This window comes from Dryobates pubescens, chromosome 32 (genome assembly GCF_014839835.1).
Source record: "Dryobates pubescens isolate bDryPub1 chromosome 32, bDryPub1.pri, whole genome shotgun sequence".
Taxonomy (NCBI): domain Eukaryota; kingdom Metazoa; phylum Chordata; class Aves; order Piciformes; family Picidae; genus Dryobates; species Dryobates pubescens.
In genome coordinates, this window is record NC_071643.1 from 8,688,251 (window position 1) to 8,714,400 (window position 26,150).

The 26,150-nt window shown below is 44.3% G+C and overlaps 1 protein-coding gene across 3 annotated transcripts in view; it reads left to right on the forward strand.

The window, feature by feature from the left end:
• The window catches only part of DOCK10 (dedicator of cytokinesis 10), a 137,690-nt gene that overhangs the window by 17,024 nt on the left and 94,516 nt on the right, over positions 1–26,150 (forward strand). Inside the window, exon 1 of one of the 3 annotated variants that reach the window (XM_009897584.2) lies at positions 6,191–6,450. The exons of 1 other annotated variant lie outside the window; for it this stretch is intronic. In XM_009897584.2, the coding sequence (XP_009895886.2) occupies positions 6,286–6,450 (165 nt within the window). In that variant the 5' untranslated portion in view covers positions 6,191–6,285. Of the gene's footprint in view, positions 1–6,190; positions 6,451–24,821; positions 24,924–26,150 lie in introns of those variants that run through there. One more of the 3 variants, XM_009897586.2, reaches the window with a different exon arrangement.

Genomic DNA, 26,150 nt, shown 5'->3' on the forward strand with positions numbered 1-26,150 from the left:
TGTGGTGCAAATCTTGGCCCCTGACATGGTAACAGAGCAGTTGTACTCTGTTACAGCTGTAGGATGTCACAAAAACATTTTAGAGTGAAAACAGGCTAGTGTGGTAGTTTTGGGGGTGTTTCAGTTTTGGTTTTCAGACATTTCCCCCTTAAGTTTTGTGGAATACAAGTCTTCTCTGGAAGCAGGACTCTATCTTCTGGAGGGGTTCTGTGCAAGCTGAATGTGGCTCTTTCTGAAAGAGGGTAATTGCTGGCATTTTGCAGAGGAAGCCATGGGGCAGTACCTGATTGCTCTGCTTTGGTTTCTTTGTTAAATCTCCACTTCAAAAGTGTGAACCCAGCCTTAGTTGGAACTCCTGGCAAAAGTTCTTCCCAGGGTTTATCTTACTACATTTTTTAATTTAACTTTGAGCCAGAGAAAGGATGAATTTTTGGACCTCAAATGGCTTCTCCTCATGTTTTATGGGGTAATAAAAGGTCTTTTAAAACAAACAAGCAAACATTTGCTTTGTAAGTTGTTATTTTTCCTGGTGCAGAGTTAAATATTTGCTTTTCCTGTTACATTTTTTGAAAACCACAACAATGCCCTTAACTGCTTTGTATTTAGTGCTAGATCCAGAAGCTGCTGAAATGTGTTCAAACAAAGAGGTTTTCTTCCCTGCCTAGAGTACATTTGTCCCATTTTACTTAATCTAAGACAATGGAATAATCCCATTGTTCTCACAGAGGCTGTAATTGTTGAACCTACCTGTCAAAGTGAGGAATTCCTTGAAAATCACCAGGGTGCTTCACCTGAGTCAGAAATAAGACTGTGACAACTATTTGCATGGCAGTCACATTTATTCCACGTTTTGTATAAAGCTAATATTCTGATAACCCTCTCTAGGAGTTGAAACTCCAGAGACAGGGATTGTAGCTCAGCTTCTGGCATTAACCTGTTGGAAATCCTGAACTTCAGCCCTTTTTGTCACTTTTTCCTCTTCTTTGTTAAATGGTTGCAGTGTGTTGATGCTTTGAAATGACTGTGGGATCTCACAGGGAAACTTCTGTATTCTGGCCATGTACAGTGTGGTAGTAATTAGAGTACTTCACATAACTTCTATATAAGCCAGCCACTGGCATGAAAGAGAAAAGCAACACTGAGAAGAGAAAGGTGACATTAGATGACCTTTAAACGTTCCTTCCCACCCAAAGCATTCTATGATGGGCATGTGCAGTCACAGGGAGCCTGTTTCTGTGGTTATCAGACTGTTTTTCCCCCATGTCTATATGTGATGGTTTCCATTTTCAGCAGGTGAAGTCACGAAGCAGCAGAACTGTAAGAATATGTTTCGCAGCCTGAGCTCCCATGTGTTTGCCTGTGGTCCAGCAGCCCTATGTCTGCTGTGGCTGAGCCCTTGCTGGGCTTACCTGTTCTGGGTACATTTGCCTGGATGCCAGAGCACAAGAGTGCTCTCAGAGCAGGCATGGGTTCTTGTAGCCTGCTCCACCTCTGTGTGCCCCATTTACCTCAGCACTGCACAGGGAGCCTTCAGGTTGTCACTTAACTACTTTTAAAGGCAAGTCTGGTCAGTTGTCCTTCACTTCAAACCATGTAGTGTTTCAAAAAGTTGGATAGAAACAGCAGTCCTCATCCTCCTCATGGCTGTAGTGGAGAACATCTGAATCCTGTTTGGCTAGTGTTTGGCTAGGGTTTGGCTAGTGCAGTTATTTGGGGTTTTAATGTAAAGAGAGGATTTTATAAACCCAGTAATTTAATCAGTGTTATTTGTCATACCCAGCCAGTCTTTCATGTACTTTGTCTTTCATGTTCTACTCCCTAGAGGGTGCCACACACTCACTTTCTGCAGTCCTCTTCACTTTGGAGCCAGGTGACATTATAGTGGGTTTGTGGCAATGCTGGGAACATACAGAATCCTAGACTGCTTTTGCTTAGGAGGGACCTTAAAGGCCATCTAGTCCAACCCACCTGCAGTGAGCAGGAACATTTTCTACTAGATCAGGTCACTCAGTCCCATCCAGCCTGACCCAGAATGTTCCCAGGAAGTGGGCATCCACCACCTCTCTGGACAACATGGAACAGTGTTTCACCACCCTCAGTGTTAAAAAAAAAAAGTCTTCCTTCTATTTAGTCTAGATCTCCCCTCTTTCAGGTTACACCATTGCCCCTTATCCTCTCACATCAGACCCTACTGGAAAGTCTGTCCCCAGGTTTCTGATAGGCACCTTTATCTACTGAAATGCCACAGGAAGGTCTCCCCAGAGCCTTATCTTCTCTGTGGTGAGCAACCCCAGTGCTCTCAGCCTGTCCTCACAGCAGAAAGGTTCCAGTCCTTAAATCATTGTTGTGGCCTCCTCTGGTTCCACTCCGACAGCCTCATGTATTTCATATACTGTTGATTCCAGAGCTGAACACAGCTCCTGAATATCATGCCAGCTGTTGCTGTAAGGTATAAGGAAAAGAAAAGAGGTCATTGAATGATTTAAACCCCTCTCATCTAGTTATAACCAGGGACTACTAACCTGGGCAGTCTGGTTAGGGGTTGTTTGTGTCAGCCAAGGGTAGCTTCATTGAAGGAAAGTACAACTGTAGATCTATGTTTAGAACTGAGTGTCAGCCCCCAGCCATGTTGCTTGCATATTGTGGGAAGCTGCTCATCACCTGTAGCAGGATGATATATATGGGATAGTAACGCAAGTAGAATAGCCTTGAAAAGTTGCAAAACTAGCTCTGCTCTTCCTAAGAAGACAAGTCATGCTTTAAAGTCAGGGCTTGCAGGGAGGTCTGGCTCCAGAAGAGCTCATGAGCTCAGCTCAGTCTGTGTGTTCCAACACATCACCTGAACCAGAACCATGGATTACAAATGATAGAAAGAGAAAGAAAAAATAACAGAGTAAAGCAAGCTGTGGGAAGGAAACAAACTTAATGTGGTGTGCTAAAGAGATATGAAATGGGAGTGGTAGAAAACGTCTGGTAGTGTCTTTAGAAGTCTTGCAGCAGGAAGACAGATAGCTCAGTACTTGGCAGATGAGGGGTTTACTCGCTGTGGCAGACACAGCTCTCCAGGCCCTGGCTGCCCATTTGCAGAGCTTCACATGGAAGCTGAGGCTGGGTGATGAATGGCTGTAGCTCGAGGACCCACATGCCTTTGAACTCCACATTCTTATCATGTACTTTATAAAACATGGCAAGTGTGACCCACTTCTGCTCTTGCACATCTTTGTTGCTGCTCAGACCCACTGCTTGCAGCTACCAAGATGTCACCGAAGTCATCTGGGCTAAAACAGCCATCTGGCCTCTCCAGTTCTTTTTTATTATGTGTTTGGGAGTTTGGGTTTGGTTGTGGTTTTTTTTTCCATTGAGCTACCTTTAGTGTTCTGTTTCCCAGCCTGTTCCTGTAAACCATGTTGGTGTTAGACTCAGCAGAGCTGAAAGAAGTGGTGGTTAAAGCTGGAGTGAGTGTGGGTGGTGAATGGCTTCCAGCATGGCTATTCCTTAGCCCAGCGCTGTTGCCAAAGCTTTGGTAATGGGGAATTAAGGAGCTGCTTGCACAAAGGAGTATTTTGCTTCCCAGGAGGTTTCACTGAATTCAGCTTCTGGATTAAAGTGCTAATTAACACAAAATATTGCTGATGTTTCACTGTAAGAGTAACCAACGCTGCCAGTGGTGTATGAGCATAATGTATGCTAATGAGAGCCAGCATTTGAACAACAAAGCTGTTGATACTGTCGATGTGTCCAGGCAATTTTAAGGGGCTGGGGGTTTTCCTTTCCAGTGATAGCTTGTGCTTCCGTGAGATCTCCTGAAAACAGAAGGGGCTTTTAGCTCTTCAGTGGTTTCTGTTCCCCTGAGCATTCTGTTTGTTCAGTTCTTGATTTTTGCCCAAGGCCTGGAGGCTACTTTTAGCTAGCTTTGGCTTGTTAGTTTCCTTGTTTTTGGACTAAGTGTCATTTTTCTCTCCTAGGAGATGAAGTGCCAACATTATGTCATTCCTCCTTGTATCTAATAATATCTTAATCTACAAATAATTGTAATGAAGTCACTTAGGCCACTGGCAGAGAATAGTTTGATCCAAAGATCACTGAAGTGAATGGGATTCTTCGCTGAGAGGGAAGCTTTGGATCGAGCCCTGGGGTGCTATTCCGTGTGTGTGTGTGCAGCAGTGTTGGCTTGTGCCATGGAAACTGGATCTGATAAAAATCTCTGCCAGGTCTCCCAGCTGAGCACTGGTGAGGAGAACATGATGCTGTACAGACAGGAGATGCGTTGGCAGCTCCCAAGGTATAAGAGCAGTTGCCACAACAGCCAGCTGCAGACATTATTCAGGCCTCTATTGCTGTTGGTGGCATTAGAGTAGGAATGTGGGTCTCCCAATTGCCAAGCGTAACTTTGGTGTGCCCAAGGTGCGGAAGAGGAGTGATGGAAATGTAAAGGATATCAGGAACAATGGATGGCATCACATCCAACCGTGCTGCTGTGCTGTTATAATTGTGTTAGAGAAGCCAAACTGGTTAATTTGCATTAATTGGTTAATTAACATGAGAACCCTATGTGTGGTGTGCCATGGATAGTGAGGGACATTGTGTAGGCATGTGTAGGTTTGTGCCCAGCGAGATCTGAGGGGTAAGAGCTGACAAGGTGCATTGACAGAGGTGCAGGTGAGTTTCTGCAGCGCCTGCTGGTGCTGCTGACTCTGTGTGTATGCACTCAAAGCAGCTTCCCCTAAAGAAACACCGGCAAGAAACAATGGCAATGATTTTGTTGAGCACAAAAGTTAGGGGTTTAGCTCCTCTAGCAAATGCTTTAATTAAAATGATGATGTCTTGCACACATCACTGAACAATTGAACCCTAATCAAGCCCAGAAGTATTTTCAAGGAATGTTTTCAGTTCCATTCCTGATGGAGATTGTGTGGAGCAATGTTATTTACAAAGATCTCATTCACAGACATTTTAGGGTTGCTTGTGCCCCTGTGGGAACTGAGGATAAAACTCTCAAGGCTGTCATTAGAAATGAAAGCCCTGTGACACAAGGCAAATATGGTTTTGGGTGCACACATAATAAAGTTAGACATATTAGCTTAAAAACAGCCTCTTTGGAAAGCCTCCTGGAAATTCTTAGTTTTCCTAACGTGTAAGAGAAATCCATTTTCTGTGGCTATTTTTAGTGCTAACTTCCTCTCAAGTGCTATTATCTTACACTCTGGACCATGAGTGCTCACTGGGTTTCCAGGTCACCCATGTGATTGCTGAGCATCCAACCCTGCCTGCTCCTGGAATGATTTGTCAGGCAGGAGTCAGGGAGGTGAGTTGTGACTACTGGCTGCTGGCAGCTGCTTCTCCCTGCCTGGATCCCGAGTGATGGAGCACTGAAACACTTCCTTCTTACCCTCCTCGGAAGGTTTCTGGTGTTTGATTGAATGTGAGACCCTGCCAGCAGGGACCCTTCTCAGCCGGTCTCCCATGTCGATGTAAAGCTGTACTCCTCCGAAGGCAGGCATGTGTGGGAACACACAACGACTGTTCTGTTGAAAGGCATTTTGGAGCTGCACGCTGCTGTTTCTCATTGAGCCCTGGCTATTTTAGCATGAACTGGGTGAAGCAGGCCAGATTTCTGCGTGGTTTTTACCACTCGTTACATTTACAACTCAAATGAGCTCTCTGTGCTGCAGGAAACATCAAGAAGCGAAATGATTCAAGCCCAAATCCCTTAGTGAGCTTAAATGTCTCTCTCTCTCTCTCTTCCCTCCCCCGCTCCCCCCTCCCGTGGCAAAACACCCTGAGGTGAAGTGTTTTAAACCTATCAGTGTTGATAATGAGAGCTGATAACTTTCCAGATGTTGGTACTCTTGCTGCACATGACTTTTTTTTGGGAGGGTATTGAAATGGATACTGCCAGCTGCTGCAGATGCTGTTTAATGAACAGCTGGCTCTTCTGATCTCGGAATTTTAATACTTTCAGTTCCACGCAGCTGGAATCAGAGGAGGTGGCTGGGTGTAGGAGAGAGGGAGCACATTTCCTCATGTGAATTCAGAAGCAGAGAGGGGAGGGGGGAGAGAGAAGAGCATCGTAATATTGCGTGTGTTTCAGTTTCAGCGGATCAAATCTTTCCTCTGCCTGCATCCAGGCGATTTGGTTGTGATCAGATGATCCGAGCTGAAGGAAGGGATTGGAGAGCGAGCTGGCTGCAGCTGCACTGTAGGCTGTTTTCAGGGACAAGGAGCCACTGTTTTTCCAACACAGCATAAACATAGAAGTTATTTTCTAGGCTTCAGGATGCAGATATGGGTTGTGCTGCCAGCATTGTTCTGCTCCAAGCCTTTCGTTCTGTGGTACAGAGGAACTGTCCACATATCTGCAGGCGACGGCGGCGAGAGGAGTTGTCACATGAAATTCTGCCACTGGATAGCGATGAGGAAATGAGCAGACCCAGGACCCTCATCATAATGGTATGGAATACTTTAATTGGCAGAGAGTGGTGACAGAATGGTTATTACAGATGTTGGATGATTGTTTTTTCTTTTAACTCTATAGAGCAAGGGCACTGACAGGTTGTTTATCACTGTGGGTTAGTTTGCTGATAGATTTGCTGTCTCTGTTGCCCAACAAAGCTGAAATGTTACTTTACAGGTGAAGCTTACAACTACACACAAGCTCTCTATAAAGTAAATGTGCTGTTATTTAATTGTTGATAATGTTTTGATGCTACTTGTGAGATAAGCAGCACTGGTTATGTTTCATTTCAGACTGGGAATTCCAAAGAGCAGATAGCTGAGGAAATGTTTACCGAGTCTGCTGATCCCCAAAACAAAACCAAAGCCAAATGAAACAAACCAAAAAGCCTTAACTTTCACCCAGGATGCAGTTGGAATTTATATCAAGTTTATGGGCAGATAAAACCTCATTTATCCTTGCTGCAGACTGTTAGCACCAGTGAAATGTTTGCTGGATGACTGCTTTCTGGTTAGTGAGTTCTTAAGGGGGGGGCTTGAAAGGCCCTTGGTTGGCAGGGGTCATGTTCTTCCTGAATTCAAATGTTTGGTGGGGGGGTATTTTGTTTGTTTGTTTGTTTTTTGTAGTGGGGATATAATAAGCACTATGGATTTATCAGGAATAAGTGGTGGGATTGTTCCTCACTACAAATCAGTGTTTCAGAACAAGGAATACATTTACTGCTCAGTTACTGCTCCTCTTTGCTAAACACATGTATGGTGTTTCCAGAACCCTGAGGTAGTGATAATTTATCACATGATAAAAATACCAACAAGACACTGCAACTAGAGGTTTTTCCAGCTGGCATGGTGCTTGTGTGTATCATCTGAGTGGTAAAAATTGGGTTTTAATATAAAGTATGTTATGGTGAGGTGGAAAGCATATCCCCCTGGTACCCCCTTGTATCACACAGGGGAGTAACTTAGTTGTAAGTGGGTGATGGTTAGAATATTTAGTGTCTGTCATGAGGTATAGTGGTGGTTTGAATAGACCATTGCTGCCATGGAGAGGTGTGTGGTGCAGTCATGGCAACTCTAGCAGCTGAGACCTAGTCCAAGCCTTGCTGTATGTGTCAGCTGAGAGTGTTACCTAGTGGCTAATGATCATCAGGAGGAAGAGGAGGTATTTTGTCACTGTGAAGCAGATGTTTGAGCTTCTTTTGCTTTTACATCCTGTATCTCTAGAACAATCTCTTGAGTTTTTGTTTGTTTTTCTTGTTTGTTTCTTTTGGTTTTTTTTTTCCACTTAATGGTTAAATAAATGACCTCAAGAACATTTAAAGAAATAAACATCCCCTTCCTGGTAGTGAATTCAACTGTAATGAAATGAGAAGGATATGGAAGAAATTCCAGCATGTCTAAGTATAAATCATGTACTCAGCTTGCTTCACTCCTTGAAGAAAAGGTCTTGAGTATCATGGCAGCAAACTGTGTGCCACCCTCATTGTGCCTGGAGGCAGTTACCAGCAGCTCCAGTTGCAGTTCTTTGAGTTGTAAATCCTAGGAGAGTAGGGCCCCAAGAGCTACAGCAAGGATCCCTGGGCTCTTGGAGAGGTGGGACCACAGTGTGGGAGGAGCAGTGGAAGCTGTCCACTACCCTGCAGAGCTGGGGATACCCAAGGGAGAGGTGGTCAAGTGATCTGTTACCTGCTACTACATGTGGGCTTTCAAGGATCCTTCATGGTCTCAAACAGATCTGTTGCAGGTCATTAAAGTTTACGTCTGGATAGCAGAGTGAAGACATCTATGTAGACAAACAAAAGAGTATTTAGGTCACAGTGTCACTGTGCAGATTCTGCAGCTGCTGGAAGCTAAACCGAGCCCACTGAGATTACTGAGTTTTCATGTCTGAGAGCAGTGAGTGATTGGAGTGCCCAGGGAAGAGTGCCCAGGAAATCCCAAAATGCAGAACATCTGAAACACACTGACATGTGGCTGCAATCATCAGTAGCTGTGGGTTTCTGTCACCTGAAGATCAGGCATTCTATCTTTCCTTGCCTTCAGATGCGATGATCCTCCTCTTTGTAGCCGATGTGCCACTGGCTGTAGGCTCCCTGCTGAGGGTGTTAGTTTTCAGCACTGAGGAATTCAGGAGATAAATAGGCTATGCCTTCTCCTCAGATGGCTCTTTTAAGTCCCTAGGCTCTCCTTCATGTTCTTTGCAGTTTGCCTGTCCCTTGGGAAGCAAAAGTAAAATCTCCATATTTCCTTGATAACAAAAGGCAGTCCTGAGGCAGGGAGAACAGCAGCCTACCCTGAAATACCTCCACTAGGTATACAGCTCCATAGAAGTGCCCCATTTTCTCTTGTTAATCTATGAAGAGAAACATCCTTGCACAATATTCTTCAGCCAGTGTTCTTCAGTGCTTTTGCCAGTAGCTTTCCAAGCAGAAGATGCTGTGGGGGCACTCCAGGAGAAAAGAAAGGGAGGAGACCCAGGTACAGCTTCCAGCTATTGCTTAACAACCACCTATTAATCACATATGAAACCTTCAGGCATTGCAGCAGGGATTTCTAGCATATTGTCCTTGCAGGAAGTAATGATGATGCCTTCATTCACAGAAATTTTGCCAGTTTAGAAATCTGAGGTTTTCCATGGGCCAGACAGATTAATAATCAGCTCTGTGCCTCCACTGAGAGAATGCAAATGACTCTCTGTGCTGTTTCTGCAAGAAAAGGGAGAAAGCTGCCTGAAGGAAGAGACTTTAGATCATGGGGTTATGTGGAGTTGTTTGGTGTTTGAAGTGAGGGCACTAACGTTTAGGATGATGCTTTGCATTTGTGACTTGTGCCTTGAAAAGAAGTTGAGCTTTATCTAGTAGGTCACTCTTTGGGGTTTTTTTGTGTGATTTGTTATGAACAGCAGCAGTTGAGATTTGTGTGGAAGATGTTTGAGGAGATCATCCTCTTGTCCACACACTCTGCTCCCCCCAGTAACCAGCTACACATAAACATGGTGAAATGTTTTGGAATAGAATACTGTGCACTCAAACTGGTGTTTTAGTTTGAGCACAGCAACAGCAAGGTGACAGTGCTACTCTCTTTATTCACTTTTTCATATCTGAAAAGAGACAGCTTGCAGGGATTTTATCTGCTCTTTCCAGTTACAGAAGAAGTAAGAAAGGTTTGGGTCACGACAACTTTATCAGCACTCCAGGCTTGGGGAGGAGTCACTGAGAAGCTGCCTAGTGGAAAAGAACCTGGGAGTGTTGGTTGAAAGCTGGCTGAAGATGAGCCAGCATGTGACCAGGTGCCCAAGAAGCCAACAACATCCTGGACTGTATCAGGAATAGTGTAGCCAGCAATGATTATCCCTCTGTATTTGGCACTGGTGAGGCTGCACCACAAATACTGTTGTTCAGTTTTGGGGCCCTCACTCCAAGAAGGACATTAAGATGCTGAGTGTGTCCAAAGAAGGGCAATGGAACTGATGAAGGGTCTAGAGTACAAGTCTTGTGTACCCTGTGCTTGCTAAGAGCTATCAGTAGATGACAAGCAAGAATTTCAAGATCTCTGACTTGCAGCTTGTGGGTTCTGTCATTGGGAGTGTGTCTGTGAGTGCCCACATGCAGAGGACTTTCAGCAGCTTTTAGAGGTCAGCGCTAGGAAGAGAAACAAGCTGGCTGTCCTCCTCAGACGTCCTTGGAAAGCCAGGCTGGCCAGGGCTCTGCAGTTCAACAGAAATATTCAAAGCATTAATATCTTGCAGCTCAACTCAGAAGCTTCAAGTGTGTAGTAAGACATTTTTAAGCAACAATAAACATATGTGGTGTTGTGGACAAAAAGTTCCCCATGAGCCAGCAATGTGCCCTTACAGTCAAGAAGGTCAATGGTCTCCTGGGGTGCATTAAGCAGAATCCAGCCAGCAGATGAGGAGGTTCTTCTTTCCCCTCTACTCTGCCCTAATGAGGCCACTTCTGCAGTACTGTGTCCAGTTATGTGCTCCTCAATTTAAGAGGCAGGGAACTGCTGCAGAGAGTCAGTGGAAGCTGCTACAGAGATTGTGAGGGGATGGGAGCATCTCTGCAATGAGCAAAGACTTAGAGACCTGGGGCTGTTTAGCCTGGAGAAGACTGAGAGGGGATCTTATGAATAGTCAAAAGGTGAGAGTCAAGAGGGTGAACCAGACTCTTTTCAGTGGTGCCCTGTGACAGGACAAGGGACATCAGGCACAAACTGGATCACAGAAGGTTCCATATGACTATGAGGAAAAATTTCTTTCCTGTGAGGGTGCTGAAGGACTGGACCAGGCTGGCCAGAGAGGTTGTGGAGTGTCCTCTAGAAAGATTCCAAACTCACCTGGACATTGTGATCCTGGTCAACCTGCTCTGGGTGACCCCACTTTAGCAGGGAAGCTGGACTAGGTAATTTGCAGAGGTCCTTTCCAACCCCCGCTATGCTGGGCTTCTATGATAGGTAGTTTTATTTAACCTTAACCAATTTCTACCTTGTCACTTGACCACAGTAGGAAGAGAAACAAGGCAATGTTGGAATAAATTAATAACACTAGAGTGTACAGAGACAGTGTAGTAAGTGGTGCACAAAATATTTTCACCAGTTCAGGCAGCAGCTATGGCTCTGGGTGTAGTTTTGTAATTAGAGGAGAGTGAACCCTAGATGTGGGTCTGTTTTCATACTGCAGAGTGTTGCAGTCACATTTAAACTATGCATATGGTTGAAAAAGAGGTAGCCTTCAAACCAGCCTCTTTCTACTGAGCAAGTCTTCTCCATCTGACTTTAGTGCTCTGAGCATTTTGTTTTGCTTTCACTTCTTATTAGCATTGCAGCACCATGTGTAGTGTGACAGTTTGTGGAATGCAATCATTATGAATCTGTTAACCAAATTCTTATGACAGCTTCTGAAGAACATGGACTCAAACCAATGAAAACATCCTCCTACATAAGAGGAATTAATTTCTTTTTCAAGAGCAGCAAGCTATTTCTTTAAGCAAGTTATTTATATAAAGGTTGGACCAGATGATCCTTTGCCTCCCAACCTGGTATTCTGTGGTTTGATGTTGTTATTATTTTTTTAAGCAATGCATACCTCAGGGGGCACAGAGAAGCCTCTGTAAGCAACAGTCCCTGGGAGTGCTTTGCAAAGAGTTTGTGGTTTTATACATTTGACTAAAATCACTCTTCAAGATGTATATGCAAAAATGCCTCTCAGAAGAGGAGAAAATTGACCTGTGGAAAGGCAAAGTAGCTTGGTTAAAGCCAAGAAGGTAAAGAGAAAAACCAAATATTTACAAAAACCCCAACACCCCTCCCCCCCCAAATGCTTAAGTTGCTCAGGCTGTGGCCATCGGCAGCCCTGCTGCTCTGTGTAATAAGCACATTAATAACCAGATCTAGGCGCTCATGCTCGATTGGTCTGCAGTTCTCCTCAGCTCTAGCTTTGCTGGGCTGTACCAAATACAAGTTTTCCATGGTTCCCTCAATCATTTTGCTTCTTGGACCTTCCTCTTTTTGTTTTTGTGTCCAAGTGTTCCAGTCCCACAGAGGGAAAAGGAAAACCCCAACGACCTCACTGGTCTGGGGTTTTGGAGCTGGGTGAGCTATGGTTGTAGGATCCTTAAGTTACTCACATGGTGTCATGTCCTCAGACACCAAACCAGACATGACTCCAGATCTTGCATTTCTGTTTATCTGCTTTCCTGTCTTTAGCACAGTATTAAATACTTGAACAAATGATAAGGAGTATGAGCTAGAAGGATGCTGAAATCCAGCTGCATTGCTCCATGCTCCACTGCATCCTGGGTGTTTGCACTGTGTTACCAGTGTGCATGTGGCTGAAGCAGCCACAGCAGCTGGAGAGCCTCAGGCTGGGTGGTGGCAGCACCGTTTAATGTGTGCGCACTGCTGTTGGCCCAGGTTCTGGTAGTCTGGTTCTCTTCTGCTGAGTATGGTGAGCTACAGCTGCCTCAAGAAGCATGTAAAAGACTAGCAATTTAAACTCATGCTTTAAGAGAATGGTGCCAGTCCTCAGCCCTTCCTCTCGCTGACATTATCTCACTGCTGGCTGCTGCACTGAGAGCCAGGCTGGGCTGTGTTTTCCTGCTGTTGTAGCTACGGAATCCTCCCAAGTAAAGCTGAGCTGGATTTAAATACATTTAGCTTAGTCCAGAGTCCATTTCAGGCCTTTGGCTACAAACATGGGGGATATTGATTTAGCTTGGAAATAACTGTGACCTGTAAGAGTTCAGTGAGTGGGGATGGGAGCTGTGAAGAACTTGGGGCTTTGTGAGAATGCTGGCCAGCCCAAAGGGCTGCCAAGCTAAGAGCTGTTGGGAGAGGCAGGGTGGGGAGGAGACCTGTTTGTGGAAAAGGCAGCGTGTGAGAGAGGAGAAGTTCAGTGATGAGAGAAGCCAAGTGGAAAATGCCATTTCTTCTCATTTGAAAGTCATTAGGCACACTGCTGTTACATTTCAGTATGGTTTGATTTTTGAGGACAAGCCACTACTGCTCGATGTTGACACACTGAGATACTCTGATACTGCATTTTTTTCCTCCCTCCTTGCTCATGTCAAAAGCTTTGGGATTTTTTGAGTATACTTCTTCCTACAGATGTTGCTAGTTCTCTTGCCCTTCTTCTACCCCTTCTCCCTCCCAAAGTGGAAAACATCTTCTGTTTTGACTTCAGGATAAACTCAATCAATCCATTCCCCTCCTGGGGGGCCTGCAAATCTGAATGGAGCATGAGAGCGCTGTTTGTGATGTTTCTTCACTTCCATGAAGTTTCTTCTTTACAACTGTCATTGTAATGTACTTGGTCTAAACCTAGTTTAAATAGATCAGAATTCCAGATCAGCATATTTCAGAAAAAAGCCTTGTACAGTTTCATTGCTCATGAAGAGATCTATGTGAGTCTTTATCTCCACACTTCATTCTCTTCCATCTATCAGAATCATTTGGTTTTAATGCATGTGGAAGATGTTTGTTGCTCAGTAACCTCTCTGGCCAGGAAAATGGGGTAGCATGGCACAGTGCAGAGGGAGCCATTTCACTTAAGAGCAGCTGCTGAATCACTCCACCCTCAGAAAGATAAATTGAGATGCTGGGAGTGCAGCAAGCAGGGTGATTGCTGTGTGGTATAAACCCCAGTGTGGCCAGCACTGGTGATCTCTGCCTTCTCTGCGCACCCTAGGGAAGTTGCCACCTGACTTCTATAAACTGTCAGGAGAGTCCGAGTTCTAGATGACATTTCCTGAATCACAAGCTTTTGATGAAAGCCATCACCACTTCATGACTCTTAGATGACTATAGCAAATGTGTGGGTGAATCCGTATCCAGCCTCTGTTCCAGGTCATGATAACTTGTGTAGCTTAAGAGGAACTGGACAAGCACAGGTAAGTGGTTTTGATGGTCATTTAACCAAAGCTAGGTTAGCAAAGGGCAGAACGCAGGATTTGATTTCAGAGGCTAAACAACATTTCAGCGTATTGGAGACTGCCAGCTGCTACCACCTGGCAGCTCTGCTCTTGTGAGTGAAATAAGAAATGAATTCTTTGCCAAAGTACTCGAGTAACTGAACTCTTTTCATGGCGTTACTGTGGTGTCAGGAGGGCAGAAACGGGCACGGTGTCTTCTTCAGAGTGTTTGGAGCCAAGGAAGATGGAGTGTCTAGGAAACGATGAACAGTTCCTGCTCTTTTATCTTGTGAATCCTTTCCTTGAATAATTAATCCTTCCAGCCTCAATTAGTGACTGGAATGAGCAATGCTGTGGTGGAGAAAGGATGAGAATTCAGCACCAAAAAGCATGTTACATGAATACTTCAGGATGTTTTGGGTGGGAAGGCTGTGATATCAGCTTGGGGCGTTGTTCTAAGTGCAGTCCAGCTGCAGCTGGCTCAGAGCATGGACCATGGTCTCCTGTGCTAAGGTGTGTTAGCTGAACATACAGGCACACATTCCCTGCTGGAAAGAAACAGAATCCTTTGTTGTTCTGGGTCTCAGTTTCTGCCAGGATTCTTATATTAAATTTGGGGAACTCTGTAAGTAAATACCTATTATAAAAAATGAACATTTTCATCCTGTTAATTTGATGCCTCTTCAGAACAAAATGTAATGTTCTGTCTAAACAGAAGGAATTTGTGTGCAGTGTCTTACTTCTGCAATTGCAGTCTGTTAATAATTATTGCCAATTTGTGGTCAGCTTAAAACAGAATAGATTCTGCATGTGTGGTTTTTGATGAAAAAATAGCCATTGTGATGTTTGTCAGGCTTGTTTCTGCCTCAGGGATCACTCCAAGTACAGGGTATGGAACCAATTGAATCGAACGCTTCAGGCCTTTGGTGTTTGTTTTTCCTCCCTTCTCATCTGTCAGCTGCTGTGCTCATTTTCTTTCCATTAGCATTGGTACGTGTTGGGAGATGAGATGGCCAGAATCAATTCTTGGTTATACATGGAGAGGGCTGGAGCACCTCTCCTGTGAACAAGGCTGAGAGAGTTGGGGTTATTCATCATGGAGAAGGCTTCAGGGAGGTCTCCTTGCAGCCTTCCAGTGTTTTGAGGGGGCCTGCAGAATAGGTGGACAGGGACTTGTTACAAAGGTGTGTGTAGTGATAGGACAAGGGGTAATGACTTCAAACTGTAAGAGTCTGGTTTTACAATAGATTTTAGGAAGAAATTCTTCCCCTTGAGGGTGATGAGGCACTGGAGCAGGTTGCCCAGAGAGATTGCAGAGACTTTAAGCCTGGAAGTATTCAAAGCAAGGTAGGATGGGGCTTTGAGCAACCTGGTCTATATTGTGATGTGTCCCTGCCCAAGTCAGGAAGGTTGGAACTAGATAATCTTTAAAGTCTTTGCCAACCCAAACCATTTTGTGATTCCATGTGCATATCCATCGGAATAAGGGTTTGAAGTAAAATGAATCACAAGTGTAATTCTGTGCTGTTTCTGTGTGTCTCTGCAAAAGAAATCATGAAGTTAAGAGTGGAAAATGTGTGTGACCTTGCTGGATCAGTTGGTGGTTAGCTGTGAAACTGGCAAGTTGGGAGTTGAACATCATGTCACCAATCACTTGTAACTTTCATTGTGGTGTTACCTTAATGTTTTCCACAGGTTGTGACTTAGATGCTAAAATTAGCTCTTTCAGAGAGTAAGCCTGAACAGAGAAGAGATTAATTACTGAAATGTAGGTTCCTGGAACCAGCTGCTCCACTGTCCTTTTGGAGATGTTTCCTCTGTGAGTAAATCCTGTGCAAACACACATTGAAGCTATCTCTATAGGCCATCTGATCTTAATGGGATTACAGAGAAGGACAAATTCTTGGGAGAAATGGAGCTTGGAATTGAGCCTAGTTTGTTTTTTTACTTTTGGGTACTTGTGGCTTGATCTTTCTTTTCAGTGCTGTAGCTCTTTCCCTGTCTTTAACCCATTCTCCCACATGCTTAAGGAGCCTTTTCTCATCTCCCTAGAGCTCCCTGGAAAAAGCAGCCAGCACTGAGCATCCATCCAGCTGCCTATTCAATCTCTCCACCAGCCAGCTGGCTCTTGTGCCTGGATTTGCTTATTCAGACTGTGACTCTGGTTTGGCTTCTGCAGTGCTTGAGTTCCTCTGGCTATTGACCACCATTAGCTCTGATTTGAAGAGAGGGCACTGCCCTTGAGGAGGTGCAGTCATCCAAGCAGTTATCTAAAAGCTTCTCTGTTGTCAGCAATGTCCAGTTCCTTTGGCCTTAGAACCTTGCAGTTGGATTCTTTTTATCTTTTAACTGGCCTGTTATGGAGGAAGCCAAGTCCCTCGTGGCCTGCCTGCTCCCAGGTGTTGGACATATGCTTCAGACCATGTCCTTCAGATCACTGTGAGCAGCATATGTGTGGAAGATACAGGGAAAGTAATTCCAGCCTTGAATCTGGTATATCCAGTAGGAAACATTTGTTGTTTCTATGCAGACTTGCAATGAACAGTGGTAGGGCAAGAGAAAAACATCTAGATTTGTGCCAGGAGAGGTTTAGGTTGGACATTAGGAACAATTTCTTCCCTAAAGGGCTGTCAAACCCCAGAACAGGCTGCCCAAGGATGTGATGGAATCCCCATCCCTGGAGGGATTTTAAAGCCTTGTAGCAGTGGTGCTAAGGGACGTGGTTTAGTGGTGACCTGGCAGTGCTGGGTTAGTGGTTGGACTTGATGATCTTAAAGAGCTCTTCCAACCAAAATGACTCCCTGAATGCATTTTCCAATATTTAAGGTATTTTGTGTATTTTGTTCTTCCTGATGTAACTGATTCTCCTTGGTGACCATTTGCCCCTTGTAGCACCTGATTTTGTTTCTGCTGACAGCATAGCAAAGATGCCAGTTAGGGAAAGACTCATGGTGGGAGTGTTTGTACATCCATCTCCTGCTTTTGTTCAGAGTACCCTCAAGCAAGCAGCTCTGACAGAGAGTCAAACACTTGTCTAAATACTAAATGTTTTAGCAGAATATATGGAAATGTAGAGAAATCTCCTGGATGTGGTTTGAACTGAAGAACTGGTTGGAAATGTTCGCTGACACATCCTTAATTTTGCTGTTTATATAGAAGATAAAAATGAATCCAAGCCTGGAACTGCACCAATCTGGTTTTGCCTTACTTCTCTGCATCTAATTGGAACTGTAAATATCAGTTAAGAAAATGTAATTCTAAAGTGTTCTCACTATACAAAAAATCCAGTTCTTGAAGAATGCACCAAAAAGGGCCTGCCCAAGTGAGATGTTGGAGAGATGAGTTGACATAAAACTTTGTACTGGTTTCCACTGCTTTTAAGCTGCCAAAAGCTCTTGCACATACCAAGTGAGTGGGGACTGGTTTTCCCTTTTTTAAGTCTTTTTTCAATGAAATCAAAGGCAATTTGAAGTTACATGAGCCTGGAGAAAGAATCTAGATTGGTGGCTAAACACTGCTTTTCAGAAAATGCATTGAAAAGACAACTGTATTTCTTGGAAATACTCTCACAAAAGGATTTGCTCCTTGAGCCAGACTGTGTCTGCAGTGTTCCAGGCAGAGCAAGGAGCTGAGTGAGGAGGAACTGCAGCAAACTCTGCTTTATTTCCCATCCACAGCCTTTCCTGGCACTTGCTCGTGCCTGGCTGTGGTGTGTCTTTGTAGGAAATCAGAATTTAACCTCTTAGCTCCTGATTTCCTGACCAATTCTTTTATATCCAGCTGAAGTGGTGCTTCGTAAAAATCAGAGTCAGGATTTTCCAGCTCTTGCTACAATAAGAGGGAATTTTCTGGACTTTTTCTCTTCTGTTTAAAAAAAAACCTCCCAAGGTTTCCAAATTTAAAAACAAACAGGCAAAAGCAGAACCCAACCAACCAAACCCCACAAAGGAGCCAGCCAAAAACACCCCCCAAAGATACATAAACCCACATAATTTCCAGTACAGTCAGGTTGTCAATGACCACTTTAGGTTTTGATAAGGCAAGGATGAAGGTGCAAGGGCTTGTTTGCCTGTTGGCTACCAAGAGAAAGACGTGGGAGTGGGGAGTAACACAAGAGCAGGAGTACTGGCTTAAGCTCATCCTGCTGAAATAAACCATCTGGGGGAGGTGAAGGAAGAGGAATTGCTATGTTTCAGCTCCCTGTCTTGCTGAGGCTGGGACCTGGAAGAGTGGAGCAGCTTTGCTGCGTTGAGAATGACATTGTTTTGGTCCTGCTTTCCAGCCTGCTGAAAAATCAGAACTGACTTTTGCTTTTTAATCTGTTGTTGGATAGCAGAGTTCTGTAGCAGCTTCTTGGGAGGGCTTTAGTGCCTCGTGCAATTCAAAACAGACTTACAGGAACTGGGTAATCACAAATCAAATTATAGCTCTCAGTGAGGATTAACAGGTTTTAATTGAGAAATTAAATGCAAAGCCTGGAAAGGGGAAACGGTTCTCTGGGTGTACAGAAAGTTAGGTCAGAGTGGGGAGCACCCTGTCAGGTGTTGGCACTACCTCTTAGACTATGCTGTTCTGCTTTCTGTGTTCTGAGAGATCAGTGCAAGACTAGGAATGCTAAAGGAATCCTTATTTTTCCCACACACCAAACTTAATGAAAGTCTGGCCTGCAGGGTTTAGATTTCATTCCTTTTTTTTCTCTTCCTAGAATAATCCTGCCTATGTGCTTTTGTAAGTAGTGTGCTTTTTCTCTCTTTCAAAATGCCATTATTTAGCTCTCAACAATAGGATCCAGGTGATGAAGTATTACATGCAGTTGGTTTCTTAGTCTTCTAAGATGTCCACAGGCCATAGAAGAGAGTGTACAGGAATATGTAACCTTGAATACATGTTACAAGTATGTGGTACCCAACACAATAATGGTCATACAGTCACTCTTCGGAGTGGGAGAGGGGAGTGTATTTTAGTACTGGGGGGGGAGAAAAGCCAACAGTGAAGAGGATCCCAGGGTGTCTTATATCAATGTGATAGCATTGCAGATGTTGATTGTGACCTTGAGTAAATGAGCGAGTGGCCTGACCTCCTTTTGCTTCAGTTACTTTGCCTGGAAAATGGGGTGAAAATGTGGATTCTCTTGACAAAGTAGATGTCTGATCTGAGCTTTTCCTGGTAAAGAAAAATAGTTTCTGCAATGTAGCATAGAGGTGAATAGCAAATAATGGGGTTACAGTCAGAAAAGCCTGCAGCAGAAGCCAAAATAACATCATCATTGATGTGTCTGGAGGTAGTACATTTAGATTATTGAATTATTTAATCACCTTTTGTGGCCCTTCATCACTGTGGTTTGTGATCAGGCACTGATTCCAACCCAAGCAGGTGAAAACTAAAGGCTGATGTTTGACTGAAATTTCCCAGTCGAATAAGTGTCTAAAAAGACACTCGAGTGATTGTGTGGTTTACTTTTTTACTTACCAGCAGGACAGTGTGGCTAATGGGAAGTTTCTTCTCCCAACCTGTTTGCTGATGTAAGGGGCAACATTTTACTTACTAAAGAGAATAAGTGTACCCTATTTCTGTCCAGCCTGGGCAATGATACCTGGAACAAAAGGTTGTACTCTGTTATGCTGATGTGAGTCTGCAGCTCTCCCCTGTAACAGGGCCCCTTGCCAAGAGGAGACTGGTTCCATGGCACAGTGGCAGCACCCCACTCTCCCAGTGCTTGCTATCTCCAGAGGGCTGAGAGGGTAGATAAGGAAGGACTACAAAGATAAAGATCTGTGATACTGGCTGTGTGGCCATAGCTGAAGGCCTTTGGGGTTGCATTAACAGGTTCTCCAAGGTCATCTCTATCTGGTGACAAGGGAATCTATTACAGTCATGCCAGGTGTGGGTGGATTTCCAGCTAGGAAAACTTCTGGAATCATGCTCTTCTTGTGTCTATGTTCACATGGGATTAGCTAGTAGAAACAGGACTGTGCCAAGGTGGAGCAGTTTTCCCAGGCTGTGGGAAAGGGAGAGATGGCTGCTGGTTCCCCTGAGCCTGCTTTCTAAGTGGGAGAACAGCAAGATGTGTTTTAGGAGCTGTAGAATAAGGAGAGGGGCAGTAAGTGGCTTTTGGAGTGCGGACGTTATCAGCAAATTCTTGTGAGTTCTTACAGGACCATTTTGATGTGATGAAATCTATGAGCTGCAAGGGCCCTTGAGTGCTAGGTGTGAGATCAAGCTGGGAGCTGTGGAACCTTCAGCCACAGAAGAACCTTATAAGGTCTGGCAATGCATGGAACCTGTCAAGGGCAGCCTGGGGAGGACTCCCAACACGATCAACTCAGCTGGATGGTGTGTTTTAGCCTTCAAGTCAGGGCACAGAAATCCAACAACCTCTTACAGATCTGTTCTGTGTGAGTGCACTAAAATCTGGAGCATGAAGGGAGGGTGAAGGCACAGAGGAAGGAATTGCTGAAATCAGCATGTTGTCAGGCCAGGAAGAAAAGAGATAGATTGACATTGGTGGAGTCACTGACATCGGGGTCTCTTGTCTGCAAAGACCTCTTAGCAGAGCTCTGACAGCTGTAAGCAGCTTCTTTTCATGGGAGTTTATGCAAGGCTGTGTTGCTTGGGAGCTCAGCTTGCGTGCTGGGGTTGTTTTCACCGTGATGGATTCCCAGCCCTTTGCCTGCTCAGAGCTGGCTGTATGGATTTGAAGGCAAAATGCAAGTGTCAGCTGTTCAGATGACTCCACACCGAGGTAGTATGCAAGTAGTGATGCTTCAGCTTAAGTTGTTAGACCTAAGTGGAGTCATATTTCTCTAAGAACAATGTAATTTGCTCCTAGTTGGTTCAATACCAGAGTGACTCTGCAGAAGCTTGCTTCAGATATACATGGGCATAAGTCAAGGTGATGTCTTCAACCTACACTCTCTTTGTGTGTGCCAGCATTGTTCCTGGATAGAAACCTTGTGTTGAAGAGAAGCATTCATTCTCTGAAACTTGCTATGAATTTGATCTTTTTGTGTGATTTTTTTTTTCCTTTTAAATTTGAACAAAACACACAAAAAAAACCCAGTATAGCTAACCAAAACATCATCTTTCCCTCATTCTTGGTGGGAGCTGGTAGATGATAATATTTGAGAAGGACAGTGCAATGAATGCAGTATTGGCTGCACAGAAACTCAAATATTCAGCCTGTTTGGAGTGTCTTTTGTGTTAGCTGAAGATGTGTGCTTTAGGAGCTAATTTTTTGTATCTTTGCATGGCTGCTAGCAAAGTAAAATCCATTTTCCAGTGATTTGATGGCATACTGCAGTAGTGGATTAGATTTGTCCAGCAGTACATTTTTACATATTGCTGTATATAATACATTCAGACTGAAATCAATGACAGTGAATAGATCTAAGAGGGAAATAAATTAAGTTTGACAGAATCTCTAGAAAAGAGAATAAAATTATTAAAGCACCCATGACCCCTATCAGAAACCTGATTGCTAGTGGCTTGGAGGCAAAGGGAATGCATAGCTACTCCGTAACAGGAGCAGAGATAGAAAATTTTTCCTATCTAGAAATTAATAAGTTTCTTCATAATACTGGGAATAGATGAAAATGTCCAGCCAAGGCAGCAGAGCAGAGGGCAATTAAGCACTGAGCTGACTGGGTGTTTCATTAATTTAAGTTCTTCAGCGTCCTTATTTTGACTTACAAATTGGATACAGCAGTTCACAAATGTACACCAAGGCTTGTGGATTCCCTCTGGCTCTCTTGCTGGGATGAGGATAATACTTCTCACCCTGTAGTAGTTCTGAATGTAAAAGAGAACTGGAGGTTTATTTATATTAACATAACCAATTTTATGGCCATCATAAATACTTGATGCCTTCAACTGAGGAGACGGGGAAGGCTTTGAGAGAAAATGATGAATTTTTTTATAGTCACACTGATGCTAATGAGATTTGCTTTGTACTTCTGCTACAGGCCAGAAAGGAGGTTGTAGTGGAGTGGGGGATGGACTCTCCTCACATGCAACGACTGATGGGACAAGAAAAAATGGGCTCAAATTGTGCCAGAGAAGGCTTAGTTTGGACATGAGGAAGAATTGCTTCCCAGAAAGGGTTGCCAAGCCCTAGAACAGGCTGCCCAGGGCAGTGGTGGAGTCCGCATCCCTGGAGGGGTTTAAAAGCTGTGTAGTTGTGTTGCTGAAGGACATTATTAGTGGTGAGCTGGCAGTGCTGGGTTAATGTTGGAACTTCCTAAAAGTCTTCTTGAACCGAAATGATTCTGTGATTCTATTGTTATGAGACATTTAACTGGTGATGGTTTTGCCTGTTACAATTCGAGAGGGATTTGCATTCACAAACAGATCTAAGAATGGGGAATCTTTCCTTGCAGTTGTTTACTATTCTATTTATATTTCTGTGCAAATACTGTAGCTTATTTATTTCATTCCTTCAACTTTCTAATGTTCAGTGATTTTTAGCATAGAGCCTCAAAAACTAACTGTCAGAGATACAGAAATAAATGAGCTTTAATAATAGCAGGAATGATAATCCTTTGGACAAAAGATACTCAGTGGAGTAAATTGGATAAGGACCAGCTGGAAACTTGAACATCAGTTCATCTTTTGTATTATTTGGGAGTAACACAACTTCATTACATTTTCAGGAAGCAGTGGTGATCCTTATCATGGTGTAGAGGACACCCTGGAATTGATCCTCAGTGCTGCTGGAGGCGGGAAGCTGGGGGGAGCCTTCCCAAGGAGAGGGAAGGTGGAGATTAGCTCAGTCTGTGGGACAGCTACAGAAAGGAGGTCAAAGAGCCTCTCAGAGCTGATAGCTGCCTAAAGTTGTCAGCTGATGGATTCAGCATTAAATTTAAAGTTCTGGCAAGGGCCTCTTGTCTTGGCATCTGTGTTCAGTGTATTCTATGAGAGGCACTTGGGACTCAGTGTAGATAATGTGGTGGTTTGAAACAAAACAAGGGCGATTCCAGCTTGGTTAATGTTGCAGTAGCTACTTGAAATGTCTGCATACCTTGGCAAAGGGGTTTGGCTCTCTTTTGTTTTCTAGTGCCAGACACAGGTGCTTTTTGCCATGCAGCAGTACAGTGAAATCTGTCTTAAGCAGTCACACAGCAAGCTGGTAATCAGGTGAAAGAGGTGATCTCCAAGGCAAAGCTAAACGAGGAAGATAATGAAGATACAAGGTTTCAAATCATGAAATTACACCGTATTTTAACTCTGGAAAAGGGAAGAAAAGTCTTCAGCACAATTTCTTGTTTTGTAGTGCTCTGGTCAGGCACAAAATCATACAGAAACTCAGCACGGTGGGGGTTGGAAAGGACCTCTGCAGTCCAATCCCTGTGCTAAAGTAGCTCACCCAGGATGGCAATGTCCATGCGGGTCTGAAATCTCTCTGGAGAAAGAGACTCCACAGCATCTCCAGGCTCCAGCACCCTCACAGAAAGTTTTTCCTCCCATTCAGATGGAACCTCTTGGGTTACAGTGTGTGTCCATTACCCCTCGTCCTGTCACTGAGCACCACTGATAAGAGTCTGGCCCCATATCCTCTTGTCCCCCTGCCCTTTAGATATTGATGAGCATTGATAAAATCCCTTCTCAGTCTGATCTTCTTGAGGCTAAACATTCCCAGGTGTCCCAGGTTGTACGACTCGGAATGATTTGCTTTTAAGAAAAAGAAATTGCACTTGGGGTAAAGTTGCAGGTGGGAGCTTACTTGGCAGAGTATTTAATTGCAGCAAACTGTAAAAAACATGCAAAAAAATCCACAATAAAAAGCAGAGAAACTCAATTTCTCTACGTAAAAATAACAAGGCACTAGTGCATGCCACACAAAGACTATGTGCACAGGGGAATGCAGCTTTGCTGCTGCAGCAGGATGGATCCTCAGCTGGAACAAAGGAGAAGAAAAGGGTCTCTGTGTGTGCACGCTCATGTGTGGGCACTGAGGAGGTTTGTTCAGTCTGAAAGACCTTTGTGCCCTGCCAGCCTTCAGAGAACTGAGCAGTGGGCGAGTCTCCTACCTTAACCGAGGATATTTGATTGCTGGGGTCACTGCTCCCGTGTTCTGAGACACTGAGTCTGCTGTGATTGTCCCTGCATGGGGCAGCAAGGTGTGGAGGCTACTGTGCTTGCCCCTCCATGGGATGGGGTTGCTGTTGTGGCTGCCCTGGTGAGTGTTATCTGGGGAACAGGTTCTGTCTGTCAGCTGCACTCTCACCTGTGGAGGGAGCAAGGTTGAAGCTCACAGTGATTTTTTTAGCTGGCAGGTGCCAAACTCTTCTAAACCCAGGTTTTGACAAGCCAAAAATTAATTTTGGATATTAATGTCTAAATTTCTCTTTTCCCCTTTTCCTAACTGCCTGCAGATTTAGGGATTTTCAGGGTGCTTCCTCTTACTGATGTTTCACACCACTTTGAAAGGGGAACTGCTACCTTGGCCCAGAACCAGAGGTGACTCTAAGCAGAACCTGTTGCATGCTCTGTGGTGGGACTCTGAGGGGGTTGTTCCCAGCATTATGACTTTACGTAGCTTGCAGACACATGTGCGCACGAGGCGCAGCCGGTTTGGCTTTTAAACTGGGGAGGGTGCTGAGAAGAAAGGATGTGAAGGGTTTTGAGACTTAAGATTGATGTTCAGTTGCAAGGGTTTTTTTTCTACAACTTCCTATTTTGATTTGTACTGGGGGCAGGGGCTGGGCGTGTTTATGGTTTACCGAGACGCTCTGGCCTTAATTGCTGAATATTATTCACAGGAAGAAATGAGTTATGGCTGGTTTTCTTCTTCTTTCTGGTCAGTTACTGTGGATACAGCAAGTGAGCTCTAGGCACACTTCCCCCTTGAGCAGTATACGCAGCTCCCAGTTGTCGCGCTGAAGCTGCGGAAGGAAAGTGGTTGAAGGAGCAGCGCTTCTTTTACAGAGAGATTTGCTTGTTACTTGAATTCCTGTGGATACAATGAGCTTTCGTGGGATGTTCAGAAAGGAGTCCAGTGAGCTGTGGAAGAAAAGGAAGACTGTTAGGCAAGTGAATCAAGGAGAAATTCAGAGGTTAAGCTGTGTGAGTATGAAACCTTCTTCCATCCCTTCTACCGACCTGCTGAGACTTCAGAGGTCATACACTTCAGACTGTGTATAAAGGAGCTTGCTCCTTGGGTGTATACACAGGACTGACTGAGTCTCATCATCTGTGTGATGAGGTTCTGAACATTGGAGGATGATTACTGAAGTCTGAGGCTGAAGCACAGCAAGTTTAGGAGTTTGCAGAAGTCAAGTGTGTTAGGAAATGGTTGTACAGCATCATGTTGATCAGGCACATACTGATGGCAGCACTGGCACCTGGAAAAATGTGGCATTTCTGGAGTAGGAAGCTACTCTCTGCTATTTCAGGTGTCACCATCTGCATTGGGTGATCTCTGCCTCTTGAGGCCAGGAGCAAAAAGCTCCTGTCCTCCTGCAGTGCAGGGAGCAAGTGGAGAAAGCTCCAGAATCCTTGATGGAAGGCTTGAGTGAGGTTCTAACCCACAAGGTCAGCTTTGCTGGTGATGCTGGCTTTGGGTCAGGACTGTGGCTCTCAAACTTCCCAGTTAACTGGGCTGTGCCTAAGCTTTGCTGACATTGAAACTGCAGAAGATTGTAGGTGAAATACTTGAAGCATTCTATTGAGAAGCCTTATCCAAGTAGTGCTTTTCAGTGCATTCTCTTCACTTTGAGAGATCTCTTTGGATGTCAAACACTGGCTTCCCCAAGAATGCTGTGGAGACACTGGCTTCTTTTCTTCATGGCAAGAAGTGTTTGGGTTCTTCTGTAGATTTGCAGATCCAGTGTTTCTTTTGTTTGTGTGTGTATGCTGGAGGCTCTTGGAGGCCATTCTCCATGTCCAATGCAGCAAAGAATTGGTGATAGTGCAGTGAAGGGGATTATTCTTACTAACTTTTTTAAAGTGGAAGGAAGGTAATTTTTCAGTTGTAACACTTGGTCACAGATTAAGATGGTTTGTGGTTCATCTAGTAGAGCGTGTGGGTTTTGCTTCTGATTAGCTGCCATTTTGTATGGAAATGGATCTTTTTGACAAGGCTGCTTCACAGTGTAGTTCCTATTGCTCCTGGCATTACACTCCAAGATGCCAAGTTTAAGCTTTGTGGTCTTGAGCCCCAAGGATGAGTGCTGGTGGTGCTGCTGAAAGCATCTGACCCTAGCAGCTTTCAGCACTTCGGCAAGAGGTAGGCACTGCTGCTTGACTTCTGCTCTTCAATCCTGGTTAGGAGGGAGCTGTGCCATTTTATGT